This window comes from Pelobates fuscus, chromosome 11, assembly GCF_036172605.1.
Source record: "Pelobates fuscus isolate aPelFus1 chromosome 11, aPelFus1.pri, whole genome shotgun sequence".
NCBI classification, from domain to species: Eukaryota; Metazoa; Chordata; class Amphibia; order Anura; family Pelobatidae; genus Pelobates; species Pelobates fuscus.
The window spans coordinates 3,737,070-3,758,295 of NC_086327.1; the positions used below are offsets into that span (position 1 = coordinate 3,737,070).

General features: G+C 39.9%; 2 protein-coding genes across 4 annotated transcripts in view; one reads left to right on the plus strand and one right to left on the minus strand.

Moving 5' to 3' along the window:
• LOC134577687 (uncharacterized) overlaps positions 1 to 1,890 on the minus strand; it is a 30,149-nt gene extending 28,259 nt beyond the window's left edge. Inside the window, exon 1 of the mRNA XM_063436548.1 lies at positions 1,808 to 1,890. Within this exon, the coding sequence (XP_063292618.1) occupies positions 1,808 to 1,890 (83 nt within the window). The remainder of the gene's footprint in view (positions 1 to 1,807) is intronic.
• The window catches only part of HPN (hepsin), an 85,241-nt gene that overhangs the window by 30,333 nt on the left and 33,682 nt on the right, over positions 1 to 21,226 (plus strand). The window contains exons 2-4 of one of the 3 annotated variants that reach the window (XM_063435998.1): positions 19,347 to 19,440; positions 20,240 to 20,317; positions 20,852 to 20,950. In XM_063435998.1, coding sequence (XP_063292068.1) covers positions 20,302 to 20,317; positions 20,852 to 20,950 — 115 coding nt within the window. In that variant the 5' untranslated portion in view covers positions 19,347 to 19,440; positions 20,240 to 20,301. Of the gene's footprint in view, positions 1 to 19,092; positions 19,441 to 20,239; positions 20,318 to 20,851; positions 20,951 to 21,226 lie in introns of those variants that run through there. The other 2 variants (XM_063435997.1, XM_063435999.1) reach the window with 2 other exon arrangements.

A 21,226-nucleotide genomic window follows, 5' to 3' on the forward strand; every position in this document is an offset into this window, starting at 1 on the left:
TGTATCGGTGTGTCCCTTCTCCGGTTGGAACTAGGAGGAGAAGATCCCGTTGGGATACCACATCTGAGGATTGTATGTGTGTCCACCCTTGTGACTTAGTGAGTTGAGTGTATTTGGATACTACAACATATTTTGTTACGAACAAAAACATAAAAGAACAACATATGAACAACTTAATAACATAGACCATTCGTTGGCCGAGTACCAATGGAGGTACTAAGTGGGGGTGAAGCGGGTAGCTCCTGTCCTGCGTGAGCTACCGAGACAGCGACCCCCAAGGTGTGGTATATGCAGACAACTGTGTTTGCCCAATAGGTGGTGGAGAGATTACAAGAACTCTATCTAATTAGTCCTATATGTTTGAAAAAAAAAAAAAGAATAAATGTTTCACAGAGTGAGTCTCAAATGCAGTCTCTATGCCTGCCAGAGACAAAACCCATCGTATCCGTCTGGTGAGCGTTGTTACTGAGACGGGATCATGCGGTCTAACATAAGACATAAATAAGTGACCCGAAGTGGTGGCTCGTAGCGTGGACGTCACTTCCACATAACACCGCAAAGCCGAGACTACACATAGTTGGGGGTCCATAAGGAAAAAAAGACAAATCTGATTTCGTGTGATGGGATACCCAAAAGGTTATCCCTCTGGGGAGACCAAAAATACGTCTACGTTAAATGCCCGAACATCCGTCACCCGACGGAAAGAAACGAGGCAAAGAAGGACTGTGAATTTGGCAGAGAGTTGATGGTGAGAAAGCCTTTCGTTAGGAGGCCAGTCTCTCAAAAACCGGAGGACAAACATTAGTATTTGGGCCCAGGGGGTCATTGCAGGCGAATGCCTCTCAGAAGCCGACACACTAGCGGATACTTCCCTCCCTGGATCCCTTCAATAGGGACGTGGGCCACCGAAATTGCTGAACGCACTACATTAATCGACTGGTAAGATCGACCTGTGGAAAACAAGGAGGATAAGAAGTTTAGAATGGATGGCATAGGGACAGTAAATGGATCGAGGTTCCGTTACACACACCAAGTGGACCAGGAAGCCCATACCGAGAGGTAACATTGTCTAGTCCCCGGTGCCCAGGAATCCCATAGGAGGTCCCTAGCAGCCTGCCATAGTTTGCCGATCTGCCAGGCACCCCGGCAAGAGTCCAAGCCACCAGGGAGAGACGATCACGTCATATAGGATGGCAGTTGGAGAGGGTACGGTCTGCGCAGGACAATGCTAGGAGACCCGGGAACCGTGGGTGACCCCGCCATAGGGGAGTGAGGAGTAGTAGCGATACACGTTGGATCCTCAGGTATTGGAGTGTTCGTGCCATCATAGCGAACAGGGGGAACTGCAAGTCTGCCTGTTGTTGTGTGATGCAAACAGGTCCAGGTGAAAAGGACATTTGTAGTATCCACGCGTCTGTGGAGATGGTTGTCCAGGTCTGAAAGAACAGAACAATATGGCCTGCAGTACAATGGTGTGAGAGAAATTATGTTAAGCGGTTGCTTACCTGTGGGGAAGCGTGCTCTGCCATGACCATGTGTCCGCGACCTCTTTCCGCTCCTCTGGAGTAGTAGAACAGTTGCCTGTAGCCCACCTTCGGGTAGAAAGGTTGGGGTTTCGAAGAACAGTGGCCTAATGCCCAGAATAGGCTGGCTGCATGGACCTTTTTGTGGCCAGCCTGTCCAAAAAACCCTCTTGCGGGGTTGCTCCTGATGACCTTCCTCATGGAAATCTCTGCGTTATTTAATGATGTGAAGACATTCATATGTCTGTTCAGTTCTTTGAGGAATGCATCCCTGAACAGCTTACCCTATGCCAGAAGTCCTAGCTCTTTCGTGCCCAATTCCTCCAACTTCGTGTTCCTCACAAAGCAAAAACACCTTTGTGCCCATTCCCGTATGTCATGTTCCCATTCCCAAAATGTGATGGCATCTAATTGATCGGCTCTCATGAAAGCGTTGTACGCCAGATACATGATTTTAGAGAAGGGGCCGATGGAATTCAACAATATGTCCTGAACCCCTCGGAATCCTTTCTCCACTCCTTAACGGGGATCGCGACCGCCGTGTCATGAATGTAATCATGACCTGGTCGAATTCCGGGCTCTGGGCAATGTGATTGGGAAAGAAAGGACGTGGGCATTCTGACCATAGTCGGTTATGCACCGTCTTGTCTAATGGCTTGCGGAACCATAGGTGCATACATTTGGACAAATGCTCTGGGGGTGTCCAATCCCCTGAGCATGGGTGTCTGATATTCCGTTTTGACCTGTCGGGTCCAGGATGGTTTTCCCTTCCTCCTGTGGGAGTTCCATGTTTTCGGACATCTGGGGTTCACACATAAAAGTTTCTCGCAGGAAAACGGAATTTGATCCAGAATCTGTAACGATTATATACCCCTACACGCAGGATCCAGCCAAACAGAAGACAGCACAGAGGAGAGATACGTCTACCGGACCTTAGAGTGGCCGGACTCGACGTAATAGGAGAAGACAGAGTCAGGAACGATCCGAGGTCAAGGGCACAAAGAGACAGCGTAAACGAAAACTAGCCGGGGTCTGGTACACAGGAATCAGCAAGCCGGCAAACAGTACAAACAAGGATAAAGCGAAAACGAAGTCAGAATACAAAGCCAAGGTCAAATACGGAGAAACACAACTGAACATAACAAGCACTAAAGGGAACTGAGCAGAAACCACGATAGGGCAAGGAACTAAGGGAAAAGGGTGAGTATAAGTAGCCTTCAAACTAATGTGATTGGCTCCTGTCACTTCCACACCCCCACCAGGTAAGTGTATGGGGTGATTGGCATGACAGGAGCCAATGGGAGCCTTTTTGCAATTTAGGCTCCCACTGTCTCTTTAAGAGACAGGCCTGGCAGGAAAACGCGAATGGAAAGAACGTACAAGGCGGGGAGCATGAACAGCATCCGCAGAAATCCAACTGCGCTCCTCAGGCCCATAACCCTTCCAATGTACCAAGTACTGAAGCCGACCCCTAAGGAAACGAGAGTCAATAACAGCAGACACTTCGAACTCCTCATGACCCTCCACAGAGACAGGAGGGGGAGGGGGAGTATGCCGGGTATAGCGGTTGCGTACGTAAGGCTTCAACAACGAGGTGTGAAATACATTAGGTATACGCAGATTCTTAGGCAGACCCAAGGCATAAGAAACGGGATTAACCTTATGTATAATGCGATAAGGACCAATGAAGCGGGGAGCCAATTTCATAGAAGGCACCCGGAGGCGAATATTCCGTGTGGAAAGCAAAACCCTGTCCCCCACAACATAGGAAGGAGCCGCTCTGCGATGCTTGTCAGCCTGAGCCTTCTGGCGGGCAGCAGAGTCCACCAAAGAACGCTGAACCTGCTCCCAAGTATTACGCAAACCAGCCAAATGCTCATCCAGAGCTGGCATGCCCTGTGAGGAGAATGCAGCCGGAAGAACCACGGGATGCTGGCCATAGACAACGTAAAAAGGGCTTTTGCCGGAAGAATCATGAGTGGCGTTATTCCGAGCAAATTCAGCCCAAGGAAGCAGGTCAGACCAATTGTCCTGATGGTGAGACACAAAACAACGGAGGTACTGCTCCAGAGACTGGTTGGCACGTTCAGCAGCTCCATTAGACTGGGGATGGTAAGCGGAAGAAAATGAGAGAGAAATACCCATCTCCGAACAAAAGGCTTTCCAGAACCTGGAAATAAATTGGCTACCCCTATCGGATACAATAGATAAGGGAATACCATGTAATCGAAACACTTCTCTAGCGAAGATAAGAGCCAGTTCCTTGGAAGTGGGCAACTTGCGAAGAGACACAAAGTGAGCCATTTTGGAAAACCGATCTACTATCATTAGGATGACTGTGTTACCATTCGAAGGGGGTAATTCAACAATAAAATCCATTGATAGATTAGACCAAGGTCTCTCGGGAACGGTTAACGGATGCAACAGCCCACAAGGAACTCTACAAGAGGATTTCATACATGCGCAAGTAGTACAAGCACTTATATAGTCAGTAACATCCTTACGTAAGGTATCCCCCCAGAAATACCGAGAAACGGCTGACACCGTTTTGGAAATACCAGGATGTCCAGCAGTCTTAGTATCGTGATACAGTGACAGAATATCCCGTCTCTCGGGAACGTCAACGAACAATTTATCATTAGGCCTCTTGCTAGGTGCCATGCTTTGTTTCGCTTGTATGGCCTGCAAGAGGGAAGAGGAAATAGACAATATAGTAGTTGCTATTATCCTGTCTGGGGGAATGACAGGAGTGACATCAATCTCCTGTTTGTCAATAGTCTCGAATTGTCTGGACAGAGCGTCCGCTTTAGTGTTCCGATCACCTGGCCTATAGGTGATTATATAATTAAAATGAGACAAGAACAGTGACCACCTAGCCTGCCTTGAAGACAATCTTTTAGCTTCGCTAAGGTAGGATAGGTTCTTATGATCCGTAAATATGAGGATAGGATCCTTAGTGCCCTCTAACAAATGTCTCCATTCTTTGAGTGCTAAAATGATAGCAAGGAGTTCGCGATTACCCACATCCTAATTCCTTTCTGCTTTGGACATTTGTTTAGAAAAGAAGCCACAAGGATGCAATGGCTTGTCAGGAGACTCTCTTTGGGATAAGACAGCACCTACCCCTATATCGGAAGCATCAACCTCAAGTATATATGGCAATGAGGGGACAGGATGCTGTAAAATAGGTGCAGAGGCGAACGTAGTCTTAAGAAAGTCGAAAGCCTGAAGTGCCTCGGTAGACCAGGCACGTGTATTGCCATCCTTTTTAGTCATACGAGTAATAGGTGCTACGATAGACGAAAAACCTTTGATAAAACGTCTATAATAATTAGAGAAACCCAGAAAACGCTGGATGGCTTTCAGACCTTGCGGCAGAGGCCATTCTATGACCGCCGCAAGCTTCTGAGGATCCATCCGAAAACCCTTAGCGGAAATCAAATACCCTAAAAACTGGACCTCGGATTGGTCGAATAGACATTTTTCTAGTTTGCAATAAAGACCATTAGCAAGAAGGGTCTTCAGAACTGTCGTAACATGTCTGTGATGAGTGTGTAAGTCTGTAGAATATATTAAAATGTCATCCAAGTACACAATAACAAATGAGTGAATAAAGTCCCTTAAGACATCATTAATAAATTCTTGGAATACTGCTGGGGCATTGCAAAGCCCAAATGGCATGACGGTATACTCATAATGACCTTACCTAGTGTTAAAGGCTGTCTTCCATTCGTGGTCCTTTTTTATACGTATCAAATTGTATGCTCCTCTAAGATCTAATTTGGTGAATACCGTAGCATGTTTGAGCCTGTCAAACAATTCTGTTATTAATGGTATAGGGTAAGCATTTTTGACAGTTTTTTTTAAGACCTCTATAATCAATGTAGGTCTTAAATCGCCTTCTTTCTTTGATACAAAGAAGAACCCCGCTCCAGCCGGAGAAGAGGATCTCCTAATAAATCCCTTGTCTAATGATTCTTTAATGTACTCCTCCATGACACGGTTTTCTTGAACCGATAGAGGGTACACCCTGCCCTTGGGAGGTATAGTGCCAGGCAACAAGTCAATAGCACAATCGTAGGGTCTGTGAGGCGGTAATTTGTCAGCCTCTCTTTTATCAAAGACAGTCTTTAAAGATAAATACTGAGAGGGTATAGCCGTAGACAAAGGAGGAATGGTAGGAACATTAATAGAATTCACAGGCGTGACTTCAATAGTACATGACTCATGGCAGGCTTCACTCCATGATTTTATCTGCCCTGTCTCGAGGTCAAAAATGGGATTGTGGGCACGTAACCATGGATACCCTAACACCAACTGTGAAGAGGGAGAGGTGATGACCTGGAACCGAATGGTTTCATAGTGTAGAACCCCTGTGTACATGTTTAGTGGTGCAGTCTTGTGAGTAACAACTGGAGATATCAATGGTCTACCATCTATGACCTCAACGGCCAAGGGTATTTCCTTCTCCCTGATGGGAATATTGTTTTTCTTTACAAAACCAGAGTCTATAAAATTCTCAGCTGCCCCAGAGTCAACCAGGGCGTATATATTTTCAACTATACAACTCTCTCCCATATGTAAAGAAACAGGGAGAAGCAGTCGGTTAGGAGGCAATGTAGGAGACTTAGAAATCACACCCAAGGCCAGTCCCCTATAAGGTCTTAGGTGCGAGAGTTTTCCGGGAGCAAAGGACACTCCTTTACCATATGGTCTCTCCTACCACAATATAGGCAGAGTCCCTCCCTTCTCCTATGTAATTTTTCATTATCAGAGAGTTTGGCAACCCCTAATTGCATGGGTTCCTCTTCAGATACTTTTACACTCTCCGGTGTATTAACTCTGGGGTGAATAGGTGTAAAAAAACGTCTATTCCTGTTCTTGGTATAGAGCCTGTCACGAATCCTATTATCTATATCGATGAGGTAGTCAATAAGGTCCTCTAAGGCAACAGGAAGCTCCTTAGCTGCTACCTCATCCAATATAGAGTCTGATAAGCCTTCCATGAAGGCAGTAGTTAACCCATTGTTGGTCCAATCGACCTGTGAGGCAAGGGTACGAAACTGTATAGCGTAATCAGCCACAGACCTAGAACCCTGTTTAACCCTCATTAATGCTCTCGCGGCATTCTTAGACCTTTTCATAGTATCAAAAGTTCTGCAAAAAACTGTAAGGAAACTGTGAAAGTCATGCACCATAGGTCCATTAGCCTCCCAAATAGGGTTTGCCCATTCAAGTGCTTTGTCGGTAAGTTGGTGCATAAAGAACCCAACTTTAGACCTCTCTGTGGGAAATGAACGTGGATACATCTCAAAATGAAACTCTATTTGGTTAATGAACCCTCTGCATGTCTTAGAATCCCCTCCATACCTAGGAGGAGGCGTTAAATGGGCCGTAGCATTAGGCACAGTCGATACTTCAGGAAGCAGGGATGTAGGAGGGTTAGGTGCGGTTGCTGGAATGGTTCTAGCTAAGAGCGTCTGGAGAGCCTGAGCTAACTGATCCATACGGTGATCCTGCTCTACAAATCTAGCCTCATGGGACGCCATCTGTTGAGCTAAATCTGCGGGGTCCATGGCCCTATCGTAATGTAACGAGTATATACCCCTACACGCAGGATCCAGCCAAACAGAAGACAGCACAGAGGAGAGATACGTCTACCGGACCTTAGAGTGGCCGGACTCGACGTAATAGGAGAAGACAGAGTCAGGAACGATCCGAGGTCAAGGGCACAAAGAGACAGCGTAAACGAAAACTAGCCGGGGTCTGGTACACAGGAATCAGCAAGCCGGCAAACAGTACAAACAAGGATAAAGCGAAAACGAAGTCAGAATACAAAGCCAAGGTCAAATACGGAGAAACACAACTGAACACAACAAGCACTAAAGGGAACTAAGCAGAAACCACGATAGGGCAAGGAACTAAGGGAAAAGGGTGAGTATAAGTAGCCTTCAAACTAATGTGATTGGCTCCTGTCACTTCCACACCCCCACCAGGTAAGTGTATGGGGTGATTGGCATGACAGGAGCCAATGGGAGCCTTTTTGCAATTTAGGGTCCCACTGTCTCTTTAAGAGCGCGCCCAAGACTCGCGGCGCGCTCTTAGCTGCAGGCGGGACACGTGACCGCATCTCGCGGTCACTGCCCGTCCTCCTGTTAGGAGAGTCGGATGAGCCGCGCGCGGCTCGTGCAGCCGCAGTACCGCGCGCGACTTGAAGAGAGGACCGCGGCCGGCCCCCGGATAAGGTAAGTACCGCTACAGAATCTAACCCCCACATGTCGTCTTGTAAATCCGATTCTACCGCCTGCCATTCGTCTAATATGGCCATAGAACGGGTCAGGTCACCCTCCTCCTCCTCTGAGTAGTCATGTCGTGGGGCAGGGGTAGTGGGTGGAGCCGACTTGTGTCGTTTGGCGGGCGTCTTGCCCTTGTTTGGGTTGTGTTGCCCCTTTTCACCCTTCCAATGGCGAGGACCATCTTAGTGCGAGGCTACGAAGCCTCAGTGCCTGAGTCGTAACTGGAGTGGAGGGCTTTGGAGGGTATTTTACATTAAAATTCATACATTTATCCTTAGACTCATACCTGTATTAATGACAGTTTACACATTCAGAATTTAGAGGAGAATTAGATCCGTCATTAAAACAAACCGTGGAGCAGTCACTATTGAAACCAATAGAATGCTGCTGACTCTGTTTGTTTCCATGGCGATTGAAATAACTATAGGACTTTTTGCCATGCTTTTCAGAATTCTCTCCCAAACTTTGCCTGTCTCACTGATCTGCAATACAGAATTGTGAGATTCACAGTCGCTGCACCGGAGCCATTATTTCTCCATTAAACATGATATCAGGATTGTAACGGACCGTTTCACTTACAAGAGGATAAAACCCAGTTTAGGCGATATCCCCCTTTCCAGATGCACAGGCAGCTACTGCAAACACCACTCTCCCGACTGGAACCACACGAACTCTGGAATCAGCTGAACAGGAAAAGCATACCATCCGCTTACACTCCTGGCAGTCAGCATACAATCCAATTCCCCCAAAGAACGAGACGACACATCGCTTTGAGGGTTAAGCAGGAACTCTGGACTGGCTCATCCAGCCTGGCCTTTATTTCCAACTCACACATACCGGCCACACCCAGGGGGAGGCATAAAAGAACCAATGACATAGATGTTACCTCCCACACATCCCCTCCCCTTAGTGTGACACATAATCCCATTATGCATGCAGTTTAAAATATACTTTTACACAACTTTCCTAACTCTAAAACCATACATCACATTCACATAAAAATACACATCCACAATCAATCCATTCAGGGGGACAACATATTAAAAAATGGCATGGATCAGACCAGGGGTTCAAAAGTTAGTAAAGTATCTTTTAAAACCCCTGGCTTTCCAGCTCAGACTGTTTTTTACAGAGCCTTCTCTGTGCTGGAGAAGTAATCTAATTATCTCCAGCACAGAGACAGACTCCATTAACCACATGGTTACAGAAAGACATAAAACACTTTAAAATACAGAAAGTTACTTTTTATCCATAACACACAGACATTTCACATATCCCCAGATAGCTGGGATCTGAGCGCATAAAACTACCGAATAGCGCGCAGATCCTATTCACACAGTACAATTGCCATGGAGCTAAAGTCTTTCCCCTAGTCTTTCATTATATGAATAGGCTCCATGGTATAGCTATCTGGGGTATCACATTCCCATAAAGTCTGGTCCATAGTGCAAAGGCAAGAGGCGGGCAATCAGCCCCCTCCAAGGACACGTGGCGAGGTCGGTTTCGCCACACTTCTCCCCTTTACCCCCCAGACTAACAGGGTATCTGACCTCCTGCCGGTCAGTGCCCTGGTTAGTCCAGCAACCCACCCACAAAACAGAAACAGCAGTACAGCCCACCCACAATAACTGGTTACTACACCTGGGTAGAGGAGAACTTTGTCCAGGTCCAGGTGTCTCACCACGGCTGTGTGGGGGACTGGTAGTCTGCCCTGGTGGGTTGCTGAGTGGGCAGAGACCAGCGGTACTCTGCCCTGGTGCCAGTACTACCGCGGAAGTAGACTGGTTGGAGCCTGGTTGTGGGAGGGAGAGACCAACTGTCTCCCCTCTGGCTATACTGCTCTGTGGCTGGGGGACAGGACCGACCGTCCCTACCCCTGGTGCTGTAAGTGTAGAGACTACGGTCCCATCTGCACAGATGTGGGGCTTAACATCTCCCCTTGGTGGGTTAGGCTGCCGCTGGAGAGAGGGTGTAACAAGCTCCTCTCTCTGGATGGTAAACTGCCGCTTGGGAGAAAGGATGGCACCTTCTGCTCCCTGGGGTACACACTGCCGCTGGGGAGGAAGGACGACACCATCAGCTCCCTGGGGTACACACTGCTGCTGTTGAGGAAGGACTGCACCTTCTGCTCCCTGGGGTACACACTGCCGCTGGGGAGGAAGGACGACACCATCAGCTCCCTGGGGTACACACTGCCGCTGGGGAGGAAGGACTGCACCTTCTGCTCCCTGGGGTACACACTGCCGCTGGGGAGGAAGGAAGATACCTTCTGCTCCCTGGGTTATACACTGCCGCTGGGGAGGATGGACGACACCATCAGCTCCCTGGGGTACACACTGCCGCTGGGGAGGATGGACGACACCATCAGCTCCCTGGGGTACACACTGCCGCTGGGGAGGAAGGACGATACCTTCTGCTCCCTGAGACACACACTGCCGCTGGGGAGGGAGGATGCTGCTCTCCTCTCCCTTCACTTCACACTGCCTTCCTGGCATATCACTTTGCTGCTGGGGGGCAGGAACAACAACCTCTGCCCCCTGTAACTCAGCCTGCCGCTGGGGAGGGAGGACGACACCATCCGCTCCCTGGGGTACACACTGCCGCTGGGGAGGAAGGACGGCACCTTCTGCTCCCTGGGTTACACACTGCCGCTGGGGAGGACGGACGACACCATCAGCTCCCTGGGGTACACACTGCCGCTGGGGAGGAAGGTCGGCCCCTTCATCTCCCTGGGATACACACTGCCGCTGGGGAGGAAGGACGGCACCTTCATCTCCCTGGGACTTACTCTGCCGCTGGGGATCTGGGCCTGCTGCCCACCATCCCGTTGGGCCCGGTGGAGAGACCTCGGTCCCATCTCCACCTGCCTGTTGTGGTTCCTCACAGGACCAATCTATGAGGACCCCTACTTCGGGTTCTTCCTGCCACCTCAGGGGGGGGGCGGCTAACCTCCTCGGATGCAGCCTCTACTCTGCTGCTGTACCACTCTTCCTGCTCATCATACTCTCCGTCCATCTTTGAGTTTTGCTCAGCCATGACCTGGTTCCAGATCCCCTGGAATATGTCCATGGATATATAACCCCCATACTGGCCCACTTGCTGCCTCACCTTGGCCATAAAATCATCTTCAGCGTCAGAGCCTTCCATACTTGTCTGCTCCAAGTCGCTGGATACCTCTGCTGCCAGGGGCGCTGCACGAGTGCTAACGTTGCCCTCAATTTGTAACTCCAAGGAATTGGTGTTCTGTAGCTGTCCTTCTGGCTGTAGGAACGATCCCGCCGCTTGCCACCAATTGTAACGGATCACCTGGCACCCCGACTTGGTACCTCCGTTAATGGATGCTCCTAGTGCTTCCTGAGGACTCCAAGCACTCTGGCAGACACCACAATCACCGAATCCGAGAAACCTTTTAAATTCTCCCAAGCATATGAATGCTGTAGACCATTGAATAGGAACCATACGAATAGGCTTGTACTCCTAGCAGTCAACTGGAACAGCATGCAATAAATCCTTCCCCCCAATAATGAGACGACACATCGCTTTGAGGGTTAAGCAGGAACTCTGGACTGGCTCATCCAGCCTGGCCTTTATTTCCAACTCACACATACCGGCCACACCCAGGGGGAGGCATAAAAGAACCAATGACATAGATGTTACCTCCCACACATCCCCTCCCCTTAGTGTGACACATAATCCCATTATGCATGCAGTTTAAAATATACTTTTACACAACTTTCCTAACTCTAAAACCATACATCACATTCACATAAAAATACATATCCACAATCAATCCATTCAGGGGAACAACATATAAAAAAATGGCATGGATCAGACCAGGGGTTCAAAAGTTAGTAAAGTATCTTTTAAAACCCCTGGCTTTCCAGCTCAGACTGTTTTTTACAGAGCCTTCTCTGTGCTGGAGAAGTAATCTAATTATCTCCAGCACAGAGACAGACTCCATTAACCACATGGTTACAGAAAGACATAAAACACTTTAAAATACAGAAAGTTACTTTTTATCCATAACACACAGACATTTCACATATCCCCAGATAGCTGGGATCTCAGCGCATAAAACTACCGAATAGCGCGCAGATCCTATTCACACAGTACAATTGCCATGGAGCTAAAGTCTTTCCCCTAGTCTTTCATTATATGAATAGGCTCCATGGTATAGCTATCTGGGGTATCACATTCCCATAAAGTCTGGTCCATAGTCCAAAGGCAAGAGGCGGGCAATCAGCCCCCTCCAAGGACACGTGGCGAGGTCGGTTTCGCCACAAGGATTAAATCACTAAACAGCAGCCTTGCGGATTTTTTAAAATTTAAATTTTCAAATCTTTAATTTCAAATCGATACATCGATATCCGGAAGAATTGATATTTAATTTTATTTATTCTGAAATATTGGTCTCCCGGGACAATTTTCAGTTTTCACTGCTAGAAAGAAGCTTTGTAACAGAAGATAACGGGCTGTTGACATTTTCTCTTTTATTTATGGTTTATTTGCAGTACCATGAGTGACCACTAGGGCTAGGATACTTTTATTATTATTATTATTATTGTTATTATTATTTATATTGCGCCAGCTTATTCCGCAGCGCTTTACAATAAGAGGGGAATTCACCCAATGAGACAATAACAAAATGGAACAATAGGTAGATGAGGTCTAGAGGAGGTGGGGTGTAAAAACACAATAGGAAGGGTATTGAGAGAGACAGCAAATAGACATGGTGGGAAAGTAGCAGAACTGGAGGTGAGAGTGGAGTGTGACCCTGTAGGAGGGAGCAGGAGGAAGGTTCGAGAGATAGAACTATATCCCTGTGTTACTGTGTTGAATGAATAATTGGATTTAATGTGTGTGTGAGGCGGGAGGCCGAGGATAGTGAAATCACCCGGTTGATGTCTTTATATTTTGTAGGGAAGGAGCTGCTGTGAGTCTGTATATCTGGATACATTACACAGAAAGCATGCTGACCTAGAACATGATTACGGGAGAGGTCTGAGACAGGGCTCTGTCTCTGTGAGCCAATGGGAAACGATATACGAAGACGTAACACAGCAGCTATGTTTTAATGTGTCGGTATTGTCAGGACACAGTTACACATCCATGGCTGTAATAGACCTGATTTCTCCTCACGCACAGTATTTACAGGTTACACTAACAGCATCTAATTCTGGGTATGCAGATGAGAATAGAATGATGTCTCAGATTATTATATCTTTTTTTGATGATTGGAGGTCGAGCTATTAAACATGATAAGATTTTCTGGGTGCATTGCCAGGAATTCTAAATAGATTTCTAATATTAGCCTGTAATAGGCAACATGCATTCATTGCTGAGTGGTAGAAATATTTTCATTTGTCTAATTTGAAATTTGGTTAATCCCCCTAATTAAAAAACTCTCAATCTTTATCAAACTATTATAGTATTACTTTATCATTGTAACAAGTTATCAATTTATTACTTTATCATTATATCAATCTATTCCTGTATTACGATATCATTGTTACAAGTTATCGATGTATTACTTTATCATTATATCAATCTATTCCTGTATTCCGTTATCATTGTAACAAGTTATCAATTTATTACTTTATCATTATATCAATCTATTCCTGTATTACGTTATCATTGTTACAAGTTATCGATGTATTACTTTATCATTATATCAATCTATTCCTGTATTACGTTATCATTGTTACAAGTTATCAATTTATTACTTTATCATTATATCAATCTATTCCTGTATTATGTTATCATTGTTACAAGTTATCGATGTATTACTTTATCATTATATCAAACTATTCCTGTATTACGTTATCATTGTTACAAGTTATCAATTTATTACTTTATCATTATATCAATCTATTCCTGTATTATGTTATCATTGTTACAAGTTATCGATGTATTACTTTATCATTATATCAATCTATTCCTGTATTATGTTATCATTGTTACAAGTTATCGATTTATTACTTTATCATTATATCAATCTATTCCTGTATTACGTTATCATTGTTACAAGTTATCGATTTATTACTTTATCATTATATCAATCTATTCCTGTATTCCGTTATCATTGTTACAAGTTATCAATTTATTACTTTATCATTATATCAATCTATTCCTGTATTACGATATCATTGTTACAAGTTATCCATTTATTACTTTATCATTATATCATTCTATTCCTGTAATACGTTATCATTGTAACAAGTTATCAATTTATTACTTTATCATTATATCATTCTATTCCTGTATTCCGTTATCATTATAACAAGTTATGGATTCATTACTTTATCATTATATCAATCTATTCCTGTATTATGTTATCATTGTAACAAGTTATCAATTTGTTACTTTATCATTATATCAATCTATTCCTGTATTACGTTATCATTGTTACAAGTTATCGATTTATTACTTTATCATTATATCAATCTATTCCTGTATTACGTTATCATTATAACAAGTTATCGATTTATTACTTTATCATTATATCAATCTATTCCTGTATTATGTTATCATTGTAACAAGTTATCAATTTATTACTTTATCATTATATCATTCTATTCCTGTATTACGTTATCATTGTAACAAGTTATCAATTTATTACTTTATCATTATATCAATCTATTCCTGTATTACGTTATCATTGTTACAAGTTAGCGATTTATTACTTTATCATTATATCAATCTATTCCTGTATTATGTTATCATTGTAACAAGTTATCAATTTATTACTTTATCATTATATCATTCTATTCCTGTATTACGTTATCATTGTAACAAGTTATCAATTTATTACTTTATCATTATATCAATCTATTCCTGTATTACGTTATCATTGTTACAAGTTATCGATGTATTACTTTATCATTATATCAATCTATTCCTGTATTACGTTATCATTGTTACAAGTTATCAATTTATTACTTTATCATTATATCAATCTATTCCTGTATTACGATATCATTGTAACAAGTTATCAATTTATTACTTTATCATTATATCAATCTATGCCTGTATTACGTTATCATTGTAAGAAGTTATCAATTTATTACTTTATCATTATATCAATCTATTCCTGTATTACGTTATCATTGTTACAAGTTATCAATTTATTACTTTATCATTATATCAATCTATTCCTGTATTACGTTATTATTGTTACAAGTTATCAATTTATTACTTTATCATTATATCAATCTATTCCTGTATTATGATATCATTGTAACAAGTTATCAATTTATTACTTTATCATTATATCAATCTATGCCTGTATTACGTTATCATTGTAACAAGTTATCAATTTATTACTTTATCATTATATCAATCTATTCCTGTATTACGTTATCATTGTTACAAGTTATCAATTTATTACTTTATCATTATATCAATCTATTCCTGTATTACGTTATCATTGTTACAAGTTATCAATTTATTACTTTATCATTATATCAATCTATTCCTGTATTACGTTATCATTGTTACAAGTTATCAATTTATTACTTTATCATTATATCAATCTATTCCTGTATTATGTTATCATTGTTACAAGTTATCGATGTATTACTTTATCATTATATCAATCTATTCCTGTATTACTTTATCATTATAACAAGTTATCAATGTATTTCTTTATCATTATATCAATCTATTCCTGTATTACTTTATCATTATAACAATCTATTCCTGTATTACGTTATCATTGTAACAAGTTATCGATTTATTACTTTATCATTATATCAATCTATTCTTGTATTACGTTATCATTGTTACAAGTTATCAATTTATTACTTTATCATTATATCAATCTATTCCTGTATTACTTTATCATTATAACAAGTTATCAATTTGTTACTTTATCATTATATCAATCTATTCCTGTATTACGATATCATTGTTACAAGTTATCAATTTATTACTTTATCATTATATCAATCTATTCCTGTATTCAGTTATCATTGTTACAAGTTATTGATTTATTACTTTATCATTATATCAATCTATTCCTGTATTCCGTTATCATTGTTACAAGTTATCAATTTATTACTTTATCATTATATCAATCTATTCCTGTATTACGATATCATTGTTACAAGTTATCGATTTATTACTTTATCATTATATCATTCTATTCCTGTAATACGTTATCATTGTAACAAGTTATCAATTTATTACTTTATCATTATATCATTCTATTCCTGTATTCCGTTATCATTATAACAAGTTATGGATTCATTACTTTATCATTATATCAATCTATTCCTGTATTATGTTATCATTGTAACAAGTTATCAATTTGTTACTTTATCATTATATCAATCTATTCATGTATTAGGTTATCATTGTTACAAGTTATCGATTTATTACTTTATCATTATATCAATCTATTCCTGTATTACGTTATCATTATAACAAGTTATCGATTTATTACTTTATCATTATATCAATCTATTCCTGTATTATGTTACCATTGTAACAAGTTATCAATTTATTACTTTATCATTATATCATTCTATTCCTGTATTACGTTATCATTGTAACAAGTTATCAATTTATTACTTTATCATTATATCAATCTATTCCTGTATTACGTTATCATTGTTACAAGTTAGCGATTTATTACTTTATCATTATATCAATCTATTCCTGTATTATGTTATCATTGTAACAAGTTATCAATTTATTACTTTATCATTATATCATTCTATTCCTGTATTACGTTATCATTGTAACAAGTTATCAATTTATTACTTTATCATTATATCAATCTATTCCTGTATTACGTTATCATTGTTACAAGTTATCGATGTATTACTTTATCATTATATCAATCTATTCCTGTATTACGTTATCATTGTTACAAGTTATCAATTTATTACTTTATCATTATATCAATCTATTCCTGTATTACGATATCATTGTAACAAGTTATCAATTTATTACTTTATCATTATATCAATCTATGCCTGTATTACGTTATCATTGTAACAAGTTATCAATTTATTACTTTATCATTATATCAATCTATTCCTGTATTACGTTATCATTGTTACAAGTTATCAATTTATTACTTTATCATTATATCAATCTATTCCTGTATTACGTTATTATTGTTACAAGTTATCAATTTATTACTTTATCATTATATCAATCTATTCCTGTATTACGATATCATTGTAACAAGTTATCAATTTATTACTTTATCATTATATCAATCTATGCCTGTATTACGTTATCATTGTAACAAGTTATCAATTTATTACTTTATCATTATATCAATCTATTCCTGTATTACGTTATCATTGTTACAAGTTATCAATTTATTACTTTATCATTATATCAATCTATTCCTGTATTACGTTATCATTGTTACAAGTTATCAATTTATTACTTTATCATTATATCAATCTATTCCTGTATTACGTTATCATTGTTACAAGTTATCAATTTATTACTTTATCATTATATCAATCTATTCCTGTATTATGTTATCATTGTTACAAGTTATCGATGTATTACTTTATCATTATATCAATCTATTCCTGTATTACTTTATCATTATAACAAGTTATCGATGTATTTCTTTATCATTATATCAATCTATTCCTGTATTACTTTATCATTATAACAATCTATTCCTGTATTACGTTATCATTGTAACAAGTTATCGATTTATTACTTTATCATTATATCAATCTATTCCTTTATTACGTTATCATTGTTACAAGTTATCAATTTATTACTTTATCATTATATCAATCTATTCCTGTATTACTTTATCATTATAACAAGTTATCAATTTATTACTTTATCATTATATCAATCTATTCCTGTATTCCGTTATCATTGTTACAAGTTATCGATTTATTACTTTATCATTATATCAATCTATTCCTGTATTCCGTTATCATTGTTACAAGTTATCAATTTATTACTTTATCATTATATCAATCTATTCCTGTATTACGATATCATTGTTACAAGTTATCAATTTATTACTTTATCATTATATCAATCTATTCCTGTATTCCGTTATCATTGTTACAAGTTATCAATTTATTACTTTATCATTATATCAATCTATTCCTGTATTCCGTTATCATTGTTACAAGTTATCAATTTATTACTTTATCATTATATCAATCTATTCCTGTATTCCGTTATCATTGTTACAAGTTATCGATGTATTACTTTATCATTATATCAATCTATTCCTGTATTACGTTATCATTGTTACAAGTTATCGATTTATTAGTTTATCATTATCTCAATCTATTCCTGTATTACGTTATCATTGTTACAAGTTATCGATTTATTACTTTATCATTATATCAATCTATTCCTGTATTACGATATCATTGTTACAAGTTATCAATTTATTACTTTATCATTATATCAATCTATTCCTGTATTACGTTATCATTGTTACAAGTTATCAATTTATTACTTTATCATTATATCATTCTATTCCTGTAATACGTTATCATTGTAACAAGTTATCAATTTATTACTTTATCATTATATTATTCTATTCCTGTATTACGTTATCATTGTTACAAGTTATCAATTTATTACTTTATCATTATATCAATCTATTCCTGTATTACGTTATCATTGTTACAAGTTATCAATTTATTACTTTATCATTATATCAATCTATTCCTGTATTACGTTATCATTGTTACAAGTTATCAATTTATTACTTTATCATTATATCAATCTATTCCTGTATTACGTTATCATTGTTACAAGTTATCAATTTATTACTTTATCAATATATCATTCTATTCCTGTAATACGTTATCATTGTAACAAGTTATCAATTTATTACTTTATCATTATATCAATCTATTCCTGTATTACGATATCATTGTTACAAGTTATCAATTTATTACTTTATCATTATATCAATCTATTCCTGTATTACGATATCATTATAACAAGTTATCAATTTATTACTTTATCATTATATCAATCTATTCCTGTATTACGTTATCATTGTTACAAGTTATCAATTTAGTAAGTTATCATTGCATCAGTGTATTCTATATAACTTTGGATCACTTTGTATAACTGCGCCGACCCAGGACACAGTCAGATTGGATCGGTTTTGTGTTTGCTATGACTTCTTGCCATCAGGTAGAGATCAGGGCAGGTGTGTGAAACCGATCCCCTTGTCTGTGTGTAAGGGTGGTATAATGTGCTTTCACTCCTCCCTTTCCCCATCGTCCAACCTCTCATCTCCCCCTTACCTGCCCCCTCCTCACACACGCATACCTTTCTCACCTGATCCCTCCTGGATTCAGACACTGTCTGCCTTTTCCTTAACTTCTACTTTACACTATCTATGCTTTTCTTCTAATATTCTACCCTCTCTTCTTCTTCCCCTTTCTGTCTGTCTCCTCTCTTGCAGTGGTTACAGTTGCCTTTTTTGTTCCATTGTTTTTACCTGTCTCTTCCTTATCAGCTGTCTCCTGGCAGCCTCCACTCACTCTGTCTCTTTCCCTATGTTTAGTGGAATGGTTGCCTGCGACCCCCACCCTCCTCGGCTGAGATTTCAGGGGGATCTATCCCCCCTCTCCTAAACTAGACCTCAGTGGCCGTATCAGGTAAGGAAGCATCTGAAATAACCCAATGCACCATTTTACCTTTAGATTGTAAGCTTGCAGGCCGAGCTCTCAAACAGTAAAGATTATCAGCATGTCGGTGTCAAAATAATTGTTTTGATTTGCTTTTCCTTATTTTATTTTTCTCTGAGAAATTAGTTTGAACTTAGTAATTAAACATAATAATAATATATTTTATTATTACTCATAAATACATTGTACAAAGGGGATTGAGAATGAATTAGAAGAAACATGTATTGAATAATTATTGCCCAAGAGCTGTACAAGGACCCTGATCACCAGAGCTTACAATCTAATACCAACTACTATTGGTTTATTGTTTGTCTAACAAAAGCCACTTGTGTCTCTTCTGTTAACTGGGATTTTAGTTTGCAGACACCCCCAAATTATTGCATATTTTACGGTATTAAATACTGTAAGATGTAAGTGTTAACAACAGAATATAAATCCTAAACTTATAAAGACATTTTGGGCAGATATTGAGCTGCCATTTTATAAGACTGCATTTATTAACTGGAGCTGATTGAGATTATTGTCTGAAAATTTCTAAATTGAGGCCAAAATGGGTATATTAAATTAGGCGTCCCTTTTAGTAAGAAGAACAGGCATAAATCTCTCTTTATAATATTACTGGAAGCTGTCGCTAAAACTGGATGGGTTTTTAAAGCAGAAAGTACTTAAAATATGTGACACTTTGAAAAAAAAAACTGAAAATGAAACTCTTCCGATTCTGAAAACATTGAACGAGGCTGGAATTCTAACCCATGTGTTCCTTTCACAGTGTCTGAAATTAACCATAATATAACGAGCAATCCGGTGACGTTACATTACCCATCATCAGACATGGTACAGAAAGAAGGCAAGTCGTTTTTTGGAAGATATAGTGATTGTACCTGGCAGCAGCCATCTTGCTTTGCTAGCAGGTTACAGCAGAGGTTTGCTAGACTGACATTACCAGTAAGGAACAAGCTATATTTTCCATGATACAGATTGAGACGGAATATGTTAGGCCATATTTATGGGATCTGTTTCCTAAACCAGAAATTAAAAGAAAGAAAGGTGGCTGATTGTGGCCTTGTTCGTAGACAAGTCCGTTCAATTGATCAGATTTGCTATAGGATATAAAGGAAAGGCCTTAGCCTATCATTCTGTATAGAAAGCTGGTTTCACTCCTTGAAACTCAATATACATTATTTATTAGATTCTGTGAGTTTGTCCCTTTGTCCTGGCTCCTCTTGGCTCTCTGGTGTCATTTCATCCAATCTAATATACTGTACCTGCCTTCTTCATTCTTTCTAATCCTCGTCTTCGAGCACTGGTTAATGGCCTACATTGTATTCATATCTCAATGCCCCTCTTTGTGGCTAACGTTATCAATTTTTATTCACATCAGTGGGAAAAGGCTGCCACTGGACCCCGCTGAGGATTATGGGAGTGATTCTGTTTGCTTTTATCTCATTGGCTGGATTGGGGGTCACAGCTTGGGTATTAGGTAATATTTTATATTCTATTTGTTTCTTTTGTTACTTTGTTGTTACCATGATAACATTTTCACTATTATAACATCCAACAGGGTTTAAGGGATAAATAATTTATTCCCTGACAGCAGTTTCACTCATTACATAGTATGTAAGAACTGCTCTGTAAGGTGATATCAGCCGTCCTGCAGCTGCTCTCACTGAACACAGTGCCCAGGGCTAGCTTGGCCAATCTTCAGACAAATTATCTAATATTAGGTAAATAAGGGTGGTTAAACCCTTCCCCCTGC